Source organism: Brachyhypopomus gauderio, unplaced genomic scaffold (genome assembly GCF_052324685.1).
Source record: "Brachyhypopomus gauderio isolate BG-103 unplaced genomic scaffold, BGAUD_0.2 sc120, whole genome shotgun sequence".
Taxonomy (NCBI): domain Eukaryota; kingdom Metazoa; phylum Chordata; class Actinopteri; order Gymnotiformes; family Hypopomidae; genus Brachyhypopomus; species Brachyhypopomus gauderio.
The window spans coordinates 39,148-64,324 of record NW_027506941.1 but is presented as its reverse complement, the minus strand read 5'-3'; the positions used below and the strand labels follow the sequence as shown (position 1 = coordinate 64,324).

Here is a 25,177-nt window from a genome sequence, read left to right as displayed (position 1 = left end):
TGAGTCATTTTTGATCTGACTGGTCCAAGCCCGGGGGCAAGACAACGCGTACCATTACTTCAGAACACACATCAATGACCGCAGTACAGAAACATCAAAACTACACAGAGTTTCAAGTGGTGGTTCCATTACGGATCCGCTGCTGTAGTCCTGTATCGGTACCGGTGAAGGAGGCAGTGCGTATGTCTCAGTGACAACACACACTCTGCTGTCCAGATATGCCACAGGGGAGAGGAAGAGGCCTGTAATTATACCACAGGCCCCAGTCCTATGGTAGCCATACATTTGTAATTGCATACTGTCACAAAGAATAAAAAAAAGGCATGGAACACTGCAGTTGCCTTGACAACTGGGGAGAAAATGACGGTAATTAATTCGTGCACAGAAAGATGGACACGGTATAAACTATTTATGGAGTTATCTCTTTGTGGGTAGTTTTTAAGGTGTTTGGCCCAAACTACACCATGATGCAGCAAGTCAGTAACTGTCAGAGATAATCTCGGCACAAGAGGTGCCGTCATTCTGGGATTTTGAAAATCAGTGTTTGATTCAGCACCCAGAGCTGAGCTTCTTGAATGAGTCTGTGCTTTTGGATATAGCATGTACATTTTGATCCATTTTTCCAGTACCAGATTACATCCCACACACACACACACACACACACACACACACACACACACACACACACACACACACTGAGTTTTCGAGTCACTTTGGCAGACTCTGATGGAGACCAGCCTCATCCTGCGTCAGTCTGTTCTCATGACCAGCTCTGACTTCCCCCATATTGTGTTGAGATGAACTCCATCAATCATCACCTCATTATCATAACCCACGATGCAGACTGGATGCCAATGGATGTTGGAAACTGGGGCTAAAGTAGAGCATTGATACTTTACCTGACAACTAGGTAATAACAGCAGGACAAGATGAAGCAGTATCAAAATAAATAATAATAATATATATAGATAGATAGATAGATAGATAGATAGATAGATAGATAGATAGATAGATAGATAGATAACTTTCTATGTTGCACTGGAAATGTTGACAAATAAATATTAATTTCCTGGATTTACATTTCAGTTCTGAGTTTTTTGTGTGTGTGTGTGTGTGTGTGTGTGTGTGTGTGTGTGTGTGTGTGTGTGTGTGTGTGTGAGATCCTGCTCAAAAAACAGTTTCACTTGATGCGAGATTGTCACCTGTGATCACGCCAGAGCAGAACAGAGCAGAAATGCATGCTAAATGATGATGAGATGGACCCATTTTAATGTTCTCATTCAGATCTGTGAGCACTGACCAGATACTGAACCCCAGTGAAAAACGTCCATTATAACTTTTTGTAATTTCCAGTTTTAGTATCTATTGTGACTCACCTGACTCTGTGGGGGGGGGGGGGGGGGGGGGGGGGAGGCTACCAGTGCCAGCCTGCCTATCATATTGCATAAGACTGATGATTCAGAATTTCTGTCAGGCAGTATGGAAGACTGCAAGGAGTCACCAGGACAGTTTTAAACCTATTGATTTTTCTGTTGTGATTCCTAAGAGACTATAAACTCTACTCTTGTTTCGCAAGAGCTCACAACAGTGGGTATAGTCCAAGAAATGAAATAAAGTTTATTTTTGGACACTTTCCTCATTGGAGTGGTCTTATATGCACAGAGGTTATAATTTTTCTTTTCAGTAGTCCAGAGGCTAATCCGAAACTTACAATTATAACAAAAAAATCTTGACAAAAAAGTTTCACAAAAACCTATTTGACAATTTGATGAATATGTTCAGCGAGGCATAAATCACAGGATAATCATTAGAAAATATCAAATGCAAATTTTCATACCTTGCCTATCCTTCAAACAGCCATCTATCAGCGGTAGAAAATAAACATTCTGACGAAATTAATCATGCTGTCAGTATATATTACACACATGGTGCTTCATGTCTATAGTTCTTATATGACTGTTTAAACAGCCTTAGCAATCACGTAAAGGTGTGTGTGTGTGTGTGTGTGTGTGTGTGTGTGTGTGTGTGTGTGTGTGTGTGTGTGTCTGCGCACGTGTGTGTGTGTTCACTTCCACGCACCCTGCAGTATGTTGTCTCAGAGGAAGAAAGCCCACTGACCTCTGCTCTGCACGCTTTGCTGTGATTGTGAAGCTGCCACACCATAGAATGAATCACTCTGCTTTAAAGCATGCTTGATAAGGTCTTATTGATCCATGTATCTCCAGGTGCAACACATATGAGACAGATACTGATCAGGACACCGGGCCTCTGAGCCTGTGGAGTTCTTGGCCAGGATTACCAGTGTAGGGAAGTGTCTTCCGAAATGATGGACCGGGCAAGACATTTAACTCCTGTACTGTCACATAGAGTGTAGATGCCTCCATTTTGAGGGAGAAAGCAAATGGTGGTATATACCATAACCTGCCGATGTGGACCAAACGTAGCTTGAAGCGTCTGTGTTTTTTCTTCTGACTGGTTTAAGCACAATGTCACGGCAGTGAGCATGTCCACTTTTTACAAGATTAAAGAAAACATCAACATTCTGGAATACTACGTTGCATTAGAGATATCACGGAACGAAAGACTTTTTATTAGATAGCATCGAACTAAGGACGTTTTTCTTAAATTTAATATAATAATGTTCTCCTTTAGTACGCCTGACGCATCGGAAACCGCTGTCAGTGTTTCTGGTCTGACATTTCCATTTTCTTTAGATTTTTCAGACATGTGTGAGGTTTTATCCAGATTAATTAATTCATTAATTAATTCAAATTAAATATCTCAAGATCTCACGAAGATCTGGGGACACTTTACTGATCTGTCAGGAACAGCACATGATCGCCGTGTGATGCGGTTCACCTGCCGCTCATCGCCCCTCCCCTTTGCAACTATTTAAGCTTCCTCCTCTCTCTTCCGGGTTGTCCTGACTACATTTACAATAATCCTGTACAACACACCTTGAACGGAGTAACTCACCTGTTTGATTGTTCTGTGATCGTTGTTTCAATAAAAGCGGCTATTCTCCGCACTTGGATCCTTGTCTGCCTGATTAGTACGTTACATGATCTTTGCTGTTCACACAGGACAACACTTTCCTGCCCAAACAGTTGTGATAAAGTTTTAAAGAATGTTTTGGATCATTTTCCTAAAGGTTGGCCCAATTATTCTGAGTCTAAGGAATCACTGCTTGCTTCTATATTCTTAATTACAGACTCTGTGTTTTCACTAGCTACAATCTCTGAAGTGAGTATAATGCATGCTCACGAGTGTTCACGTCAGATGACTGACTTGCCTCCTGAAAGACAATAAACACACTGTGACCTCCCAGGCCTGAACGTTTGTGTCCTTCTCTCCACAAGTTCTTCTTTCTTCTCTCCACAATTTCTTCTTTCTTCTCTCCACAATTTCTTCTTTCTTCTCTCCACAATTTCTTCCACATTCATCCTTCCATTTCTCTGGTCCATCAGGCTGTGTTCAAGATCTCCATGTGCTTTTAAAATACTTTAAATGAATCTGTGGTTGAAATTCTGTAAACCTTCAATGGTGAGCACAATAAAATTCAGAAGCAGTTGGGTAAGATAATAAAGTACAATGATTTATTTAACAAAGTATGGATTTATTAAGCAAGTATGAATTAGTTCCAGAGACCCTTGTTACAAACACACAAGGCGTCTGTCACAGAGAGCCCAGAGACCCCTCTCCGAGAGACCCCTGTTACACTTCTGAGGCCTACTGAAGCTATGATTAACACACATATATGCAAAGAGCTCTAACATACACATCTAATGTGTTTAATATATATACTAAGAAAGCCTGGCAACAATGGAAATCACACATTTCCATCACAAACAGTAACCCGGTCTTTGTGTCCTCAGGGCTTATCAGGAGATTGCATGTTGTGGTGAAGAGGTTGAGCTTGTCTTTACCTAAACACACAGGTGAATGTAGGAAGAGGTGAATCATCATGCGGTGTTGATTATAGCCTGAAGGAATGGAAGGAGAACATATATGGATGTGAGCATCTTGTGGTTCACCCAGTTCTGTTGTACTGATGTGTCACTGCCCAGTTACTTAAAGCTATTGGAGTGTATCCAGTCCTCCTGGAGTAATTCGGCCATGTTTAGTGCCCACACAGGTTACCAATAATACATATCTCAGATAAATTATGAATGAGCATCAAGGGTGTGTGAGAGAGAGAGCGAGAGAGAGAGAGAGAGAGAGTGTGTGTCTGTGTGTGTGTGTGTGTGTGTGTGTGTGTGTGTGTGTGTGTGTGTGTGTGTGTGTGTGTGTGTGTGTGTGTAAAAGAGAAAAGGGTATTTTTGTGTAAGTGAAAACTGCTGATGCAATAATGCTGGGGTCATGTAAAGTCACACAAGACAGGATGAAGACATCCTTCCTCTTCTCGGCACTAACCTCGACTAAAGCTTCCAGCATTTTCCTCCACAGTCAGAAGATCCGAATGCGGGTCCGCAATCCCGTCTCACAAAGCCAAGCTAGTTTTGTTTGTAGAAAAGGCCGTTTTACAGCGAGTTCAGTTATGGGTTGGGGAGGCAGTGTGAAGATCGGGGGAACAGGGGCGTGTCCTGGATCGCATTTTCATCATCTCCCACAGCTTTATTGTGTACACAAAATGTGGGAGTCCCTAACTCAGGTGGGCAAGGATATATCTCTCCCCTTAAATATTACCCATCAGGTGTTCCACACCTGGTGACATACAGACGACATATAGTCCTCCTCTCATTCCTAAAGTGGGTGCGCCTGTGTGTGTGTGTGTGTGTGTGTGTGTGTCTGAGAAGGAAAGTGAAGGTAAATATATTTGCGTAAAAGAAAACACTGACGCAAGACTTCTGTAATTAGGTGACGTCACCTCAGACCAGATCGTGTCATTCTTCCTGTTTTTGTTTGTTTTTAATGTGTTTAATGCAGATAGTTTTTTCCACCTCAGCTGAATAAGCCAGAATGTGAATGAAGTAATCCTAAATAAACCAGAACGCGAATGAAGTAATCCTAAATAAGCCAGATTGTGAATAAACTGAAACCTCTTTATAGGAGCACAGCAAGGCCTGGGGCTGCGTCTGTTTTAATCACTCTACAGTATATCCGTTTTCCCTGCTGGTCTATTTCGGACCGCGGGACCTCCACTGGAGATCTTTTGGGATATCATTCTCAGCACAGCAGTGGTGAGTGGCTTGGTAGGACTGTTTCAGACGCAGACGCCAACAGTGGAGATATGAAGGGTTATAGGATGGCTGACCTAAACTGTGCATGGTAACACTTAGACTAAATCCAAATCTAAATCCACATTTACAGATGACACGTTTGACCCTCTGCCGGCATCACGGCTCCCACAACAACGCATCTGCAAATGTTGTTCTCTTCTCCGCGCTCCGCCTCGCCATCGCATTACAATGCAGTGTTAATTCATGTTTATAAAGGGTGCGTACAATGTAAAGGCACACAGTGTTATGCTAAATCTCACTGCAAACCATTAGCAAGCTGTGTGAGTATGAGTATGAGAGTATGAGTTAGCGTTCTGTAAACTGCATTTACACATATGCTACAGCCAAAAAAACCCAGTGCTGAATTCACACATGCTAGATTATGACAAGCTGGACTTATATAAACACTGTGGGTGTCAACACAGTTAAATAGCTTTTTTTTCCCTATGTGGAGTATCTCTGGACATAATTTTGGTATGTGTTAAGCAAAGTTGATCTTTATTTGTAATGAGAAATGATCACGAGCACTGATCTGAACACAGAGGGGAACAGGAACAGGTCCAGTGCATCGCTGCCTGGGTGTCGTGTGTTCACCCTTACACTCCCCATCAGTATGATACCACAGAAAGAACTCAGTGATAGGCTGCTAGGCAGAACGACGGAAATAGCCAAATGGCCTCAGCCCACACTAGTGAAAACACACACACACACACACACACACACACACACACACACACACACACACACACACACACACACACACATGCAAAACAGAGCATAAAATCACACATTTAAGACACACATCACAGCTCCTGTGTTGTGAGCGCCAGACTGCACTGATAACATTTCCAGTGATCTGATTTAGGTTTTGAATTGCACAATAGACAGTTTTGGTCATTTCAAATTAACGATGTGTGACAAAAGACGAACGTCCACTATATATATATATATATACACACAAATATATATATGTATAGATCTATATTTGCATATCCATGGGAACTGAAGCATCTCTGATGTTAATGATGTGCTTCCATTACAAATGGGTAAGAGCAAACATTAGGACTGAATAATAATGTATTTCTATAACACACTGGCATGTGGATTATGCAGCTCTGCATTATGATGATAATGTCTAATAAATGTGTCTCGTGCAAAAGAGAATACAGCATTTTCTCTGAAGAACATGTGTTTTTTTCTTTAGTCATTCAGTGATGGTGCATTTTAGAAATTTGCTTTACAAATTGCATTTAAGTATTATTATTATTGTTTATTAGTACTAGTAGAATTTATAGTAGTAGTAGTTGTAAGAGTAGTAGTTGTAGTAGTAGTAGTAGTAGAAATAGTAGGAGGAGAAGTAGTAGTAATAGTAGGAGTAGTAGCAGGAGTAAGAGTAGTAGTAGTAGTAATAGTTGCAGTAGTAGTAGTAGCAGTAGTAGTAGTAGTAGTAGTAGTAGTAGTAGTAGCAGTAGCAGTAGTAGCAGTAGTAATAGTAGTAGTAGTAGTAGTAGTAGTAGTAGTAGCAGTAGTAATAGTAGTAGTGGTAGTAGTAGCAGTAGTAGTGGTAGTAGTAGTAGTAGTACAGTAGTAGTAGTAGTAGCAGTAGTTGTAACAGTAGTAGTAGGAGTAGTAGTAGTAGGAGGAGGAGTAGAAGGCAGATAAGGGTGTCTGCCAAATGGCATAAATGTAAATGTAGTATTAGTAGTAGTATTTTTTGTAGTAATAGGTGAAGTAGTAGTAGTAGTGGTGGTAATAGTAGTAGTAGGTGAAGGAGTAGTAGTAGTAGTAGTAGTAGTGGTAGTAGTAGTAGTAGTAATAGTAGTAATAGTAGTAGTAGGCGAAGGAGTAGTAGAAGTAGTAGTGGTGGTAGTAGTAGTAGTACTAGTAGTAGTCTTAGTAATAGTAGTAGTGGGTGAAGGAGTAGTAGTAATGGTGGTAGTAGTAGTAGTAGTTGGTGAAGGAGTAGTAGTAGTAGTTGGTGAAGGAGTAGTAGTAGTAGTAGTAATGGTGGTGGTAGTAGTAGTAGTGGTAGTAGTGTTAGTAGTGGTAGTAGTGGTAGTAGTAGTAGTAGTAGTAGTAGTAGTAGTAGTAGTTGGTGAAGGAGTAGTAGTAGTAGTGGTGGTAGTAGTAGTAGTAGTAGTAGTAGTAGTAATAGTAGTAGTAGGTGAAGGAGTAGTAGTAGTAGTAGTAATAGTAGTAGTAGTAATAGTAGTAGTAGGTGAAGGAGTAGTAGTAGTAGTAGTAATAGTAGTAGTAGGTGAAGGAGTAGTAGTAGTAGTAGTAGTAGTAGTAGTAGTAGTAGTTGTAGTAGTAGTAGTAATAGTAGTAGTAGGTGAAGGAGTAGTAGTAGTAGTAGTAGTAGTAGTAGTAGTAGTAGTAGTAGTAGTAGTAATAGTAGTAGTTGGTGAAGGAGTAGTAGTAGTAGTGGTGGTAGTAGTAGTAGTAGTAGTAGTAGTAGCAATAGTAGTAGTAGGTGAAGGAGTAGTAGTAGTAGTAGTGGTGGTAGTAGTAGTAGTAGTAGTAGTAGCAATAGTAGTAGTAGGTGAAGGAGTAGTAGTAGTAGTAGTAGTAGTAGTAGCAGTAGCAGTAGTGTCCATCTGCAACTAAATCCTCTGAGGCTCTTATTCTCAGCTCTTTACACTCTCCTTCTTTCTCTCCTTCTTCCTCTCCTTCTTTCTCCATTTCTCTTTCTCGTGCCTTCTCTAACCTTCTCCCATTCATTTCTTTCCCTAAGCTGTACTGTGTTCTTTGGTTATTTCTTGACCTCTGAGTGAGATGACGCACTTTTAATACTAGAGCCACATGTGCCCCAAGGACATTTCCCATCAGTTTGTTTTCAATTATACTTCCTCATCCTCCCTCAAGGTTGAGCATTACTCAAAATATTTTCATTTCTCTCCCGCACCACCATGTATTCCACTCTGGCCCCAACAGAAAGCGCATGCACCGTGCCCTAACACACATGGACAGCCTCACCATTCAGATGCTGGATAGAAATAGCCTATTTTCTCCCATCCATAATAACATATGTGTCCATGCCTCAGTTTTTATCTGACTCAATAATCTCACAATGAGCTGAACATTCTACATCAGCACCATATTCTTTTATGAGAATAGGTTTTAAATTCCATATGGAAGGATAATAATGGGATAAGAAGAAAAATGCATTGGTACCTTTTTAGGTTTGAGGGATATTTGATTTTGAATTAAAAGAGTCCTACATTAAGCACTACCTCTCCCTCCATCTCCCTCCCACCCTCTCCCCTCCCTTCTTTCTTATTCCTCCCTCCCTCTTCCCTCTCTTCCTCAGTCGGTCTCCCTTCCCTCCAATCCTCCCTCTCTCTCTCTGTTCCCCTCCCTTCCTCGGTCTCTCTCCCCTAACTCACCCTTCCTCTCGTTCCCTCCCTCCCTCCCTCCCTCCCTCCCTCCCTTCCTCCCTCCTTTAGCTCCTTCATGGATCTCTTCACACACTTACTGTTTTTACACCACACTGTTTAACCACCCATGCCCGCAGCTGCAGATTGAGAGCATTATTTGCTGTTTTGAACCATCACTTTGCTTCAAGGAGCGCTTGTCCCCCTTGTACTGCACAGACACTTAAGACAAGGAGCCAGAGACACAGCTGGGAGTTTAACAGGGTAAGGGAGGGGCTGTAGGAGATGGTACCAGTACACCCAGTACATACATGGATGGCTGGATGGCTGGTGGATGGATGTTCATAATTGTAGGGAAGTTCACAAGGTGATTTGAGCTTTGTGACGGTGTGTTTTCCTACTGGAAGCAGGAAGATGGGTACACTGTGGTCAGGGCTGGACGTGGTCAACAGCAGTACTCCGGCAAGCTGTGACATATAAATGATGCTCAGTTGATATTAAGGGCCCTGCAATGTGCCTGAAAACATACCCCACACCACACTGTCACCACCGCCAGCCTCAACCACTGACAACAAGGTGGTTTCACGTGCTTTCACGCTGTGTACACCAGATTCTGCACACCCGCACCCTGCCGCATCAGGAATCAAGAACTTCCAGATCAGAGTTTGTTTTTCCAATCTTCTACTGTCCGGTTTTGGTGTGTGTGAATTGTAGTCACAGTTGCCTGCTCTAAGATGACTGAAGTGTCACCGGTGTGGTCTTATGCTGCTGTAGCACACCTGCTTCATACAACCATTCTCCTTTAACCTCTGGCATCAACAAGGCATATTCGCCCAGAGAACTGCTACTCACTGGAATTACTATTTGCTATTTCTTGGACCACTCCCTATAAGTCCTTGAGACAGTTGTGTGTGAAGATCCCAGTAGATCAGTAGTATCTGAAATTCTTCACCTGTATAGCAACAACAACCATGCTACACTCAAAATTTAAATCACCGTTCCTCCCACTCTGATACTTGATTCTGATGATCTTCAGCAGTTCATCTGTGTCTAAATGCATTGACTGGCTGCAATTCAATTGGATGATTAGATATTTGTTTAAATGACCAATTGAATAGGTGACCCTAATAAAGTGAGTATGTATATGTGTGTAGGAACAGAAATGTGTGTGTGCATAGGTGTGATGTGTGTGTGCATCTGTGTGTCTACTTATACACATGGTAACCAGTGGATTACCTATTGCTTTCTCTACCCTGAAAAGCTAGAATGGTCTAAATTTGCATATCTGGTGGAATGTTACTTATGTAGACTTGCTGTTTAGACATGAACAAATATTCATCTCTAAAAGATTTTTAAAAACATTAATTTTTGTGGTGTCATTTTTGTTTGTTTTTTAAAGCAAAATGTGTGCTTCAACATGCCTTAACTGATCTTTCCTTTACTGGTTTGTTCACTGAACTGAACTTGTTCAATTGAACTGAACCTAACTATATTAACTTGAGATTTTGATTTCACCATTTGTATTAACTTTTCATACTTTGACTTTAGTTCTATGTAAAAAAGCAAACCAAATGAGGTTTGGTTCACACTTCTTAAAAACACTATTTTAGACACAATCTCTTGCCAATGTAACAGAAACAAACCACTCTAGCAAGGACGAGCTAATCAAGCAACGTTCACCTCATCGTTTCAGCACCGTGGACAGCAACCAATCGATTTATTCCAGCAAAATAACCGCGATAAACAATGAAGAAATCTAAAGAAAGTGGTAACAATTTTCATTTCTAAACTAGAATGGATAGACACGACACAAAAAAGTAATGTATTTTGATCTTGTTGAGTGGGTGCTGTATATGTAGGCAACGTGAAGATTTACTAAATCACCGCAGACATTAGAGAATACGACAGTAACTTGTCTCACACGACTGCGATTAATTTGGGTTTTGTTCTGCAACAACAACGGAATGTACCCTATTCACAGTTTTACATATCGCCACCTCAGCAGTTTCCCAAACTCTAAATTCGCTGTCGAAGAACCGAGTTGTGATAACGGTTGAATTTATATGTATGTTCCGTTGTCATCACTAACGGACCCGACAGAACATGGAGCAATTTCGAAGCGAGTATTAGAAGTGCCGTGAGGAGAGCGGAATGTGTGTGTGTGTGTGTGTGTGTGTGTGTGTGTGTGTGTGTGTGTGTGTGTGTGTGTGTGTGTGTGTGTGTGTGTGAGAGAGAGAGAGAGAGAGAGAGAGAGAGAGAGAGAGAGAGAGAGAGAGGGAGAGAGACAGCGAGAGAGATAGAGTGAGAGAGAGGGAGAGAGAGACAGAGAGAGGGAGGGAGGGAGAGAGGGAGAGGGCGGCCGAATGTAGCCGTGATTGTGACGGCAGTAGAGAGAGAGTCGCAGGGATGAGAAGAGGATGGAGATGAGAGAAATGGAATCAGAGGACAGAAATGCAGAGCAGTCGATCCATCGCGAAACGGACGTGCTGGAACTTAATACACATTCACAGATTTCTAGGAGGCTGTCCGGGGTTTACGGGGATGTGTATCTATCGCGGACGGTAGGAACGTACATTAGATATATTATGGAATTGAGAATGAAAGATTAGGTAGCAGTCTGATTCATAAGCAATGTGGTTTAAGGCTATTCCTGCTTAAGTTGTTTAACTTCACGTGGTTTAAGTTAATGCAGTCGTAGTAAGAATGTCATCCAAGGGTGTATTTACATAAGATACATTTTGGTGAAGGAGTATTGGGTTCGGTTCAGAACTCTACTAAGCGTAGCGTAGGTTACTTTGTTTCCTTTATCGGTTTTCTTTCCAGGATGGTATTATATTGAACACTGCAGAGCCTATAAACTGAACTGTACGTAGTTATCCAGATGAATGATTTGTTACGCTATTGATACGGTTAAACACCGCGGTCATTTAAACAATGCAACTTTGAACGTGCATGCAGCCCGTACTGGGTTTTGTAGGCGATCCTTCACACGGCACGAGCCTTACCTTCACCGCTTTGCATCTGTTCTGAGTGGACTTGTATATGGGTTACTTTGATCAAATGCATTAGATTTGTTACTTGAGACGAATTGTAACCCTATACTGATGTTGTGTATGTACTTGTTTTGTAAGATCACACCTCTGATAGATGACTGGGTAGACCAGCGACTGTAGTCTTTCATGCGCTAAAACTGTGACGCACGCGCAACGATGGTTTTTGGGTATACCTGGTCTCATTCACCTAGATGTGGTCGGACTGTTGGTCTTCACTTCGTTTTGTCCTCCGTTCTTTGCAGTGAGTTTTCGTGCCAATGGGAATCGAGAACATGAGCATGAGAAACGGACGAGCTCTGTCCGATCAATGGGCCGACAGCGTGGTGGTCCGGCCCAGGACGACCGAGCAGCACATCACGGTGCACAAGAGACTCGTGCTGGGGTTCGCCATCTCCATCCTCACGCTCATCATCGTGACGGCCATCGCCGTGACACTGAGCGTCAAGTTCGAGAGATGTTCTGGAGAGGGCGCCGTGCTGGCCGGTAACGGGTCGAGCGCCAAGTCCAACCAGTCCCGGGACGGTAATCCCAACCACAGAGACGAGGACGCCCAACCGTGGCGCCACTTACGGTTACCGGCGTCCCTGCGACCCCGCCACTACGACCTCAAGCTCTCGGTGTACATGGACAACTTCACCTTCTCTGGAGAAGTCAACATCGAGCTGGAGTGCCTGAACTCCACCAAGTTTATCGTCCTGCACACGGACAAGCTGGAGGTGAACAAGGTGGCGGTGTATTCGGACAATAAGAAGCCAGGAGCCATGAGGACGCAGCGGCACTTCCACTACCCGCCCAACCAGGTCTACGTTATTGTTCTGCACAGAGAGATGAAGCCGCTCAGAACCTACAGACTCAACATTACATTTGATGCGCAAATAGAAGACGAACTTTTGGGATTTTTTCGCAGCTCCTATATACTGTACGGAGAGAGAAGGTAATTGGCCTTTATTACATTATTTACTCAAATTATATATATATATATATATATATACACACACACACATAAAAACATAATATATGGTGCGTTGTGAACTTTCCAAAAACAGTATAAAAGTTAGGGACATACAAAAGAGGCACAAAGTTCGCAGTATAGCCTCGTGTGTAACTATAATGAGAATAAAATGTGTCAAGACGTTTAAATATCACCCAGAGGACAAGTGTATATATATATATATATATATATATATATATATATATATATATATATATATATATATATATATATATATAGTCGGTGTAGTTAAACCAAATTCCCGTGTTTCGCCCCATATTTTTCTGTGACATTTTGACATTTCTGTCAGGGAAACTTCAATGTTTAAGTAGAAAAAGTAGCGTGTAAGTTTATGCTAAAGGGAAACACTGTTGTATGGCGCCTCGTGAAAGCCCTCAGTAAACGTGCAGCTGCTCCACTGACAACAAAAGTACAAAAGTGAAGTTGCTAGTCAAGTGTAAAGGCGAACATCTCAGCCATGCGGGTCTCCACACGGGCCCGTGCTGGGCGGGATGAGCCCATAGGAGGCAGAGTGAGAGCCGCCGGGTGTTTCAGGCGCAGCTGTCACACACCAATGCCAGATCACTGCGCTCAATGACTCAGGACACACTGACTCCTCTGTGTGTAAGCGCGATACAGCATTACAAACACAGCAGACCACACAGGCCATCGCTTCTTATGCCGGTAACGACTATAAAATGGTGTTGTGGCAGGGGACACGGTGTTTGTTTACTTCGTAATTTTCTGTTATGTAAAAGTATATGATCAGTTGTTTTTCTAGCTTGCGAGTGTCAGTGTATGTTTACATTCTTGGTCCTGTACATTCTCTCTCTCTCTCACACACACACACACACACACACACACACACACACACACACACACACACACACACACACACACACACACACACACACACACGCACACACGGTTTAATTCAATAGTTTTATTGGCCTGGCTTCATGTAGTACAACATCGCCAAACCTTAGTAAACACAGCTTTCAAAAGGACCTCTGACACTGGAGCTTGTCAAGGCTTCATGTCTTTTGCCCCAGGCACCATATGAGCCGTGGACCAGGCAGGACTCCTCTCTGCACCTTCAGGGGAAGCTTCACCCACTCAGTTTCACTTGAATTCCTTCTTCGATCTCAATGTGACCTCTTCATCCATAAACCAGTGGCCTGAGCCCAGGGATGCTCTGATGCTATACTACTTTTAAGAGTCACCAAAGCACTCGCAGGGTCCAATTTATAGCAAAATTTGTTTCAAACTTTACATTTGAAAAGCTTACATTTTACATGGGAGGGGGGTGATCCTAAAATTGAAATGATACAGGTAGTGGATACATTCTCTGCTACAGTATGATGATACTTGCAATGAATTTGACACTAACAAACTCATTACAACAGAGCTCACGCCTCAGAGGTCAGGGTTTTCCACATGCTATTACAGACTACTGTTGTCCGGCAGCTCTGTGTTCTGACCAAACACTCAGTTACTCACATTTTGAACTGACTAGTGATGACTGTGTTCATGTTTTAGTGCAGAGCTACATATATTTTATACTGTAAACAGTAAGCAGCATTTTATTCTGAGCTTGCCCTTGGTCAAAGGTTTGGGCCTACAACGCGCTACATGGTCCACTGTGCACAATCGAACACTAATAATCTCCAGCAAATTCTACAGTATTGTGAGCAGATACACTGAACTTAGTGCAGAAACTTAGCAAGGCATGGAAGGCCAATCTGTCTGTGTTAGAAGAATTCTGGGTCAATGCCCATTAGCAAACATTCAGAACCTTAACCTTTGCTATGTGTTCAGATAGCAAACCTAATGTATTTGTGCGATTTGACAAATCTAATTCCATGTGAGCATTATCCAACAATCAGAATTCAACTGATTTACTTTCTTCTTGTGTAGACCTGTGATATGCATAGGGTACCTGAAACAAATCAGAGTTGACAGGGTGTTAAAATACAGACCTGTTCACAGTCTACAGACCTGTTCACAGTCTACAGACCTGTTCAGGCCGTCACCTGTTCTCTTGGTGTTGGTTGTGTGAACTCCGATGGTCTTCCAACGTTGGGACTGTCCCAGACAGCATTTGCCAAATGGAAGCAGCGTATTTTTTCCATTTTCCTTTCACACTAGTTCTTAATTTATGCTTCTGAGAGCCACAGCCTGGCCCTAATGCAGGCTCTCTATCTAGCTGTCAGCCACCCATTCCCTGCTCTTAAACGTGTTTTAAATGCCCCTGTGGGGTCTCTTCCTTAGTTTTACGCTGGCCTCTGTGGAGTCTGTATGGGAAATCCCATAACCTCCACCTTTACCACCCCCACCCCCCACATCAGTGTTCTGGGGCCTTGTGCCCTCCCCAGGATTTAGTTGGAGAAAAATATAATGATATATTGATGTAACTACTCATCTCTCCTCCCGTGATGCTGTCAATCAAGTCTAAACAGAATGTCAGGAACACACACACACACACACACACACACACACACACACACACACACACACACACACACACACACACACACACACATTTGCACATACTTGTGTGAAGTACAGACAAATCAGTGAAGCAGCACCTGTAGATGATGGCAAACTTTAAACATCCTCTAAGAGCTCTAGGTGTCACTACCTCATCTCCTCTCCTGGCATTAACAGACAGGTCACAGCTGTAGGTGGCGTTGCTGTGGGTGTAAGCCTGTTCCTCCCCCTCCTTTGAGTCTGCCTCTGATAACTCCTAATCCCGCCGTCTCCGTGGAGACTCCCGCCGGCGTGATGCTGAAAGGCGGAGCTAACGGTAGCACTAAGCTCCGGTGGTTTTGCCAAAGCCTCTGTGTGCCGCCTACTTCCTCCGCGCTGCCTGCCTCCGTCTGTCGGAGCTCTTCAGGGTCCGTGAAACTCCTGAATCTGCAGTTACTCGCCGCCTCGTCACGGGCCATAATTACAGCGCAAATGTGCTTGTTTGCAGAAATAATCGCGTCGGGATCTCACTGGGTCAGGGGACACGTGGTACACCTGTTTTCCGTGGTTGTAGAAAAAGTGTACAGACGACAGTGTTAAAATGTTGTTGCACAAGTATACGTGTTGCTTATACCATGATGCAAAATGCTATGAATGTTGCTACATTATTTTACTATAAGGTAGATTAAAATATATCACTATGCCTGTGTAGCCCTAAGTTTGTGGTCAGTTTTCACCTCCAGGCAACTATGTACTAAGTAGATATCTTGTTTTTCCCCCCACATTCGGCTTATGTATTAATTAGTAGTGTGATACAAATCATGCTGGGAACAGAGGGGAGTATTTTATCACTGCCTGATCTTATTAGTATTCAGGAGAGGTCCAGTTTAACCGTTTAAAAAGAGCGAACCCAAAGTAAAATGACTTTTTCACTTGTAACTGATGGTCCGTTTGAAAGTTTCAGTGTGGTCTTAACAGCTGTTCTTTTTATCTTTCCATTCTCTCTGTTCTCTCTCTATCTTCCCCTGCTCATTATCTCCCCCATTTTCTCTTCCTTTGTTCTTTCTCACCCTCTCTTTCTCCATTTCACTCCTTTCCTTTTCTCCACCTCCCTTTATTTTTGCGTCGTTCGCTCTCCAGGTATGTCGCGGTGACCCAGTTCTCGCCCACTCACGCACGGAAGGCGTTCCCGTGTTTTGACGAGCCCATCTACAAGGCCACCTTCAGGGTGAGTCTGAGGCACGAGGCCTCCTACCAGTCCCTCTCCAACATGCCCGTGGAGGCCTCCACCGTGGACGAGGACGGCTGGGTCACCAACCACTTCTCCAGGACACCCCGCATGTCCACGTACTACCTGGCGTGGGCTGTGTGTAACTTCACCTACCGAGAGGCAGTCACAGACAGTGGAGTTGTGGTGAGTCTTACACACACACACACACACACACACACACACACACACACACACACACACACACACACACACACACACACACACACACACACACACACACACTCTGTGACATGCAATATATGATTGATAGCCTAAGCAAGGCATGGATGCCTGGCTGTTATGAATGATGGAGAGAGTTAGCGCATGGCTAACTGCTACATTCTGCAATATTGGAGTAAGTGCCCTGGATGTCATTACTGTGTCCTCTGTTTTACTAAAATAGCGTATTTTCTTTGGGGCTTTAGCTATTCTTCACAGAGGGGTTAAAAAAAGCATGTTTTAAGTGTCCCTATGTTTATGGCTGAGAAATAAAACTGCTTATCCTTTGTGGCTGTCAACCAAAACCCCAAATTCATATTAAATTTTAAGCCTTATAAGCCAGACGGCTAAGACGATATTCAGTCTATTTTGTATAGGGTAATGGGTCATTTGTGACCTTCTCACTATTTATATTTCATGAATGCCAATCAGGCTTAGTGTTTATTGAAGCTGTAAGAATTTTCTTGTAAATCCAGTGAACATGTTTATCCCAACTGTGCCGATTATGTTTAACGGAATAAAGTGTATATCTTGGTGGCCAAAGTGCTGCCTGGTGTAGCTCTCAGTTTGTTAATGTTCATTACAGTGTCAGTTGCAAACTGTGAGGTTCACTAAGCTAGGGTTACACTACATTAACTTGACCCCAATCATTGCCATGAATCACAGCCTGGATGAGTCTACCCTAATCGACCCTAGTCTGCAGAGTTTTGGGTCAGAAAATGAGAAGTGTGCTAGACACACCAGAGAATTTATGGTCTCTCAATTGAGTTTCTCGTTTTGGGCCAGTGAGAATATAAATTAACCATATTTGATTTTTTTTTACTGTGCTCTGGTCTAATGTAGCAGCAGTATGCTGGACATTGACTCACATAGACATTGAAAAATCATTCAACAGACTAAAAAAAAGGCTCAAAAGACAATGACAACTAAAAGAACAAAACAGTATACCGTACATAGATTAAACAAATCGCAAAAAACAACAGACTTGTGGATTTAGTCTATAACCAGAGGTGCTAAAAGGGTACGCCCATCTGGGATGAGCACATCTTGGATGAAAGGATTTGTCCAGATTCAGAAAATCTATTACATTTTTATATAACAGATGTTTTACACCATTTCTAAAACACGGGAATTAAACAAAGCATAACTGTTCTTAATTAAAACAACCCAACCCAAGTGTCCAGCTGCACTGTGTTCTGGCCAAACAAGTTACGCACATTTTTTACTGACTAGTGGCGACTGCATTCATGTTTTAGTGCAGAGCTACATTAACAAAGCTGTTTTGTATGAGGTGTAACACTTTGTATATTGCTTTTTTTGTTTGTTTGTTTGTTTCATGAAGGGGAAGAAACTTTTATACATGTCCTTACAGATGTGTTTACACTCATAGGGATGACTACTGGGCATTCCCTTAGACCGTTCACTTTAAAGTGCGGAGGGAGAAGTATGATTCGTGCTGCGATGGTGCTCATATAGTAGCTTTGCTGGAACAAAATGACTGGCTGTGTCTGGAAGAATTTGAGAAAAACTGCACATTCGACAATAAAAATAATGCCCTCTTTTCAGTTTCCTCCTAAGTGATAACATTATTTGTCTATGCTGTTATTAGCATTAGTAGCATTATTAGTGAGCTATTACCTGAGCTAATTTTTTAATGACACAACAGTTAGCAATGCTATCATAACTAGTGCTCGTGTACGTTATACGCTAGTGTGGTGTTAATAATGCTATAATTATTATTGGATGCCCAGACCACTATTTGATCACTTTTTTACTATTTCTGAGCTTTGAATATACAAAATATAACCAAAAGCTCATTTTGAAATTAAAGCTAAGTAGTTTGATCACATAATTTATAAATGATGCTTTTTATGAAATAGGATATCGGACTAAGATTTATGTTGCAATAAAACTTATGATGCTTAAACCAAAGCATTGTTTATTATAATGTCCATAATGAAAACACCCAGGCTGGACGGACCTAGAAGCATTTCTAAAAATCAAACAGCTCTGAGTCCCATCAGTAGATTAAACCCTGACTATCTCTCCAGCCAGCTAACACCAAGACCAACAGAGGAAACATTATTGAGCCTGCCTCTGATACGAAAGCCAGGGTACAGGCCTGAGGAGTTCTCACTTACAAATTACAGGGTATTATAATCCCAAGTCATTTACTGTTACGAACTATTGATTTTTGGAGATACTAAGTGTCTTCTTCATCAGTTAAGAAACGCTGTATGATGCTTCCAAGGCTTTTAAGTGTTCACAATGGTTAAAGTTTCACAGTGAAAGAGGAGGTTGACTAGTATAGAATTTGAACGGTTGCCATCAGTATAGTGGGTCTGCTACGCCCAATTACTCTTGATTGACAGTTTTAAAATCACGCCTTGTTTATCACTGCCTCGGAAATTCATCCCACGGATATTCATTCTCTCAAGCTATTAGAACAGGGGTGTCAAATCTCATCTGCAGAGGGGCAGTGTGACTGCAGGATTTAATCCTCGCAGGTGCACACCTGACTCCTCTTGTTTAATCAGTTGGTCTCAGTCTTCAACAAAGTGATTAGTTGAAACTGGTGAACTCCTGCTTACCTGGAATGAAAACATGCAAGAGGACACTGGCTCTTTGTAGATAAGATTTGACACCTCTGTGTTGGGGGGGGGAGAGTGTGACCCCTCGTGGCTCGTTGTTTATTCATTTCTGGGGTGCGTTATGTGCAGTCAGGTCTTGAAAGCAATTCGACATGTGATTCAACACGAGTTCTGTCACCAAGGTTGTTTTGCCCCTCCAAATTTGCCCCTCTGGAACTGGGGGCTGATTTTCAGTCAACTCTGCCCCACTGCAATTCCATGTGGTCAGTGTAGTTCACTCCGCTATCTGTGAAGATTTGCTGTCACTGTGTGCACTTTTGATCCATAGTGCTTGTGTTTTCTAGTTTGTGAGCTTTCTAGTTTTGGGGCATTTTATGTTTCAAACTGTATTTTGTTCTGATTGTGGATGAGCCTGTGTTAATTGTGTCTTCTTGTGTTTTGACCCTCACTTGCAATGGATTAAGCCAAAATAAAGCTGACACATGTATTCTGCCCCAACTCGTGAATTACAAGGTTTTACGATAGCTTTGCAGTAAAGCCAGTGCACCTGGTGCTATCAGAGACTGGGCTGAGCCCCTTAGTTCAATCACTATATAAGCAAGCCATGTGTTCCTAATGTGTTAAAAGCAGTAGTGAAAAGCACTGCTCACAGAAATCTATCAGCATGCACAGTTCCGTTTCAGCCCCACTTCTGGAAATGTTACCACCCAACGGAGTTTGGGTTCAGCCCTGTGCCCATAGATTTGCCATCTGTCAAAGTTTCATTTATGACTGCCCAGGATACCAGATCTGTGCCCTGCAGAGATGACGCCCAAGTCTGATTTTACACACCAGGAGTTAATATTTAGATGCTTCAGAACATCCCGATTAAAGGATCTTGTGCAGTTAAACTCTGCAGGGCAGTGGTTCTCGTTATAAGTAACCACCACAGGACCACATCTCTGCAGGTGCAGTGCTAGGGCAGGATTCAGGATGATGGATCTTCCGCAGGACCCGTGTTACAAGGTTATCTTTTACCATCTACACCATTCATGTTTCTCTCTCACAGTCTCACTGTTCAGATTGTACCGTCACCTAGCATTGGTATCTTGGCCAGTATGCTATGTAAATAATCTCTTTTGGCACTGCGTTTTATTATTATTTTTTGCTATAATCTGGATCATCTCTTCAGTGTAATAATTGCAGGCATCTAAAGTATTTGTTTCCTATAGTGGCGCATAGCTGTTAGCCCCCCACTCGATCGCTCCGTCAGTCAGCTGGACAGCTGTACCCCCCTTCCCCGAGCTGTCCAACACAGGTGAAGCCGTTAGGAGGGGCCGTGTGAAGCTTGTGTCATGAGAGGGTGAAGCCCTCACCTGTGTTGGGGAGTAAGATTCATACCCGACACACACACCTTTACCTACGTGTGCTGTGTACATACATGCTTGCACTAACTGCACACACACGTACATGTACACATACGTGCAAACTGTGTACATACTGACAGTGTGCACATATACATGTGTGTGTACATGTTGACAGTGTGCACATATACATGTGTGTGTACATGATGACAGTGCACATATACGTGTGTGTACATACTGACAGTGTGCACATATACATGTGTGTGTACATGATGACAGTGCACATATACGTGTGTGTACATACTGACAGTGTGCACATATATGTGTGTGTACATACTGACAGTGTGCACATATATGTGTGTGTGTGTACATGATGACAGTGTGCACATATATGTGTGTGTGTACATGATGACAGTGTGCACATATACGTGTGTGTACATGTTGACGGTATGCACTCCCACACTTTGATAAGTCAGTGGACTGCAGCAGACAGAGGCCTCTCGTCTGTAGCCTGACAGAGGCGACAGAAGCTGTGGAAAAGCTCTACGTTTCTCCTTTTTTCCCGCCGTCCCCGAGTGTTCCATGCTGAGTGCCATTATCCCTCCTCTGGGAGTGTTCCTAACCTCAGCACAGCACACCCAGCGCAGGCTAACGCAGACAGTAGGACACAATACGTGAGGGCTGGAGGATGAATGCTATTATAAGATCTGTGTCAGGGAGAAAGAGGGATCGCACTCTCCAAAAAACAATTAAAAAGACTTCTTCTCCTCCTGGATGTACCAGACCAACCCTAAAGAGCTCAACTCCTCCTCCCCTCACCCCTCCTCTCTTCTCCTCTCCAATTCCTGCCACTTATGTAAATCTTTCTATTTTTCCCCTGATTTCTTCTAATTCACTCATGCTGAATCCGAGAGGAACATGGCTCTTCTGTAGTGTCACTACAGTTTTATTCTAAAAAAAAAAACCCCACACCAAGTTCAGCGCCAATGGGGATTTGGAACCAGATCTTTTTCATGCCTGATCACTCCTTCAGGATCAGTGTGTCCTTGGCATAAAGAAGCAATTTGCTGTGCTTTTTAAAGATATACATGTCAGGAAACTGCAGAAATACTGCTTCTTGACAGATGTAACATGAATCCTCTCAAAATGAGGATGTGGAATCATGTTTTGTGATCTTGATTCTAGGGCCACAGTAGGCCACAGAGCAAGTACAGGCTCTGTAACACGTGAGACATAAAAAAAAAAAAAAAAAAAAGTGCACTTCATATAGCATATGTCCAATCAATGTTACATGACTTAGCTTGTCAACATTAAAATTCTCCAAAGTGAAAAAATCTTGGCTTTATACATATCTGAAAGATAGAGACTGACTTCCCACCTGTTAAAATTCTCAACAAGTTTAATTTTTAAATCTAGACATATCTGAAGGCGACATTGCTTTCCTAAGGGTATTAGATCATCTTTTCTGCTGAGTTGGGTTCCCTGAAGCTTTTAGCCGCCTGAGCGAGGAGCGGGTTCCGTCCTTCAGTCTGTGTGGCTGGACCCGCCTGTCTTTGGCACGCGCTCTGGATCTGCTAAATCAGCCGAGCGCTCCGGTTTCAGCAGACTGGTGTCTGGCACTTTTATTGACCACTTCACGCTCTCTGGCCCTGGCTACACATGGCCTCCTGACAACGGGGCATCATACAGGCCCCTCAACACTCATCAACACTCATCAACTCGCTCACATGCAAATGTCCGTGTAGAGACGGGACCTCTGAGAGTTTCCTCTGAGGTTTGAGCACATCTGGATATCTGGGTGTGTTGCTAGGCAGGCAGTGCTTGGGTGGATTGTTTTTTACAGTCATCAACAAATTACAGCTCTAGACTTAATTAATGTACGGTATTTCTCATTTCATTGGAGCACATTGATACAGATTTGCATCCATGACATCTTGGCTACCTGATGCATATGTTTACCTGTGGTCAGTAGAATTGATACGTCTGCAGTGTGGTTAATTTCATGATGGTATGAGCTAACTAAACCCAGAAAATGTGCCAAAATCATATTGGTTATAACAAACCTTTCCACGCTGTAGTCTTGAAATTTCTGTGCACTGCACATTTTAGACTTCTCCCTGTCCTTAACAGAAGTGACTCAACTAATTAGCTAATTAACAAACCAAAAATGAATTTAGAGCAGAGCAAACACTGAATTGGGCAGTGCTGGACTACGACAGAAACAGTATCCTACATTATGGAGGAAGTCATCTATACAGTAGGATCATCCAACTTGGAAGTAAACACAGGCAGTTTCCAAAAGTTTAATGTTAGAGGTAGATCTCCAAAGGTGAAGATTAGCATACAAAATTATATTACCCTTACGAAGACATTTGAATCTACAGCATGTGAAACAATGTCTGCAAACAGGAAGGGGTTCACTGAACCTCCTACAGTGTAACGGAAGTCAACAGTTTATATCAAACTCCTGAATTTTAGTATTAGAACCTTACAGTGCAAACAAAACCAGGTGTCAGCATACGAAACGTACAATAGTTCTCTAGTCACTTGCCAAAATATCTCACCTTATCCCTCCCCTGAAATGCAGTGAAATGGTTGCGTCCACACTGCAACCACAGGAACGCGTCACATCTCATACCACATATGCAAGATCTGCCAGGCGGCATGTCGGGACGGTTTGAGCCCAGATGGTTATAGGGCTGAGGGCTGTGTTAGCTCCACCGAGCCTGGGTCATGGTAGGCCGTGTGGATCAGCCCTCTGGAGCTTCTCTCTCCTCTGTTGGGCTGATTTCTGACTGGCTGAGTTTTAAGAGACTCCATTCTGTTTCACTCATCCGTGCGCTACAAACCGTGCAGATCCTAAGAGCTTTAGCTAGTGTCATTAGCTGCTCGTCGATAACGGACAGTCGGCCTGTTCAGACACAGTCTATTCCAGCCCAATTAACCCCATTAGAATCCCAGACCAAGCCTCCGTATAAAAAAAGAAGCTTGATTGCTTACACCAAATTGATTATCTCCAAGTCAGAATAACGGCTAATTATTTTGGCGATGCTCATTTGTCTCCTTCAACACAACTGTCCTAATTACGTGCTGTTTTAAAATAATAATATTATTTTTTTGTATCACCTCAGCACTCAGCCATACACATGCCATGGTTTCTTCACCAGTTGCAGAAATGAATTAATAAAGACCAAACACGCCAAATAAACGTCAAATAAAAGTCAAACGGAGAGGCGGTGGCCCTGAAACCAGGTCTGTTTTCTCTCTCGTCTGTGTCTGCGCGTGCATGTTAGGCCAGGCATATGAAGGCATTCATTCCGACTGGATAGATGTCCATGCAGAAAGGTCAGGCATCAGCCCTTGGCTAGCCGAATGGAACAATCACTTTTACACTGGGAATGCATCTCAAACAAAGTGTGACTCTCTCTCTCTCTCTCTCTCTCTCTCTCTCTCTGTCTCATTTCTCTCTGTACTTCTATCTCTCCTGTCTTCGTTTCTCATTTTCTTTCCTTTCTCATTTTTTCTTTACATCTCTTCGTTTCTGTCTGTTCCTTTTTAATTTTCTTGTTCTCTCACTGTGTCCTCTTGTGTGTCCTTGACTATGCATGAGCAGCTGAAAACAAACAAACAAAAAATATGAAATAATAATAACCCAGATGTTGTGGCTGCATAGCAAGCATACGTAAAAGCCATTTAATATAATCTTGCTTAAGAAGTGTGGAAACGGTGGCGTAGGGAGTTAAACAGAAGTGCCCTACGAAGACCTAAAGACAAAAGACGAAGCTTTGGTCCGACGACGGTTACTGAACGCCACGCTCAGTCGCTCCAAAGACGGTGTGGTTGTACTGAACAACAGCGTATGCTCTTTAGTATGCTCGGGGAGGAATGTCCTTTGCAATGAAATAAACAAACAGGGTGTGCGGGGACTTCCAGGTAACAGTACAGAATCTGCTCATGCAGCTACCATTTGATGAAGTCAGTCCTCCCGTTTAGACAGGGCCAGGAGTGTTTCGAATGCGAGCCAGTCATTACGTTTTAGCGAATCGAATATCTGTGGATATGCGAGAAGGTGGGATTCACTACCTTCTCCTTTCAGATCACATTGGCTCTCTTATTGGTCTTGTCAAGATTAGAAGGAAAGATATTCTGAGTGTTGCATTCAGTGTGCCTTCTGGGGATTCTTCTCAATAATGAGATGCCCTCGAGCCAAATGACTGAAACTTAACAAGATATCGCTCTCCTTCTCAACACCCTCTCGCTCTGTCTGTCTGTGCCGTGCCGTTGGAGCAGATCCGGCTGTACGCCAGGCCCGATGCCATTCAGAGCGGATCGGGAGACTACGCCCTCCACATCACCAAGAGACTCCTGCATTTCTACCAGGATTACTTCAAAGTCAAATACTCTCTGCCCAAATTAGGTAAGGCTACATGTGTGTGCGTGCATGACCGCGCGCGGCGCACACCTCCCATTTGTTCTTTGATGGTCGTGCATATGTTATGCATATGTGGTATGTTGCTGGGTGGATTGAGTGTGTGTGTCCATTGGGGGGAGTGGGGGGGGGGGGGGGGGTTTGACTGCAGATGTGACACACATTTACAGATTAACTCAATGCCTCAATGTTCATTCTGGATTTTGGCGAGATTGCACT

At 42.9% G+C, this 25,177-nt stretch overlaps 1 protein-coding gene across 1 annotated transcript; it reads left to right on the top strand.

The window, feature by feature from the left end:
• Positions 1 to 10,987: 10,987 nt before the first annotated feature.
• On the top strand, positions 10,988 to 24,946 carry LOC143498859 (thyrotropin-releasing hormone-degrading ectoenzyme-like; the record flags this gene model as incomplete). The annotated part of the gene is made up of 4 exons (XM_076993742.1): positions 10,988 to 11,154; positions 11,889 to 12,580; positions 16,247 to 16,520; positions 24,820 to 24,946. Coding segments are annotated over exons 2-4 (1,078 nt in total), but the record flags the coding sequence as incomplete, so codon positions are not given.
• Between the last annotated feature and the right edge of the window lie 231 nt (positions 24,947 to 25,177).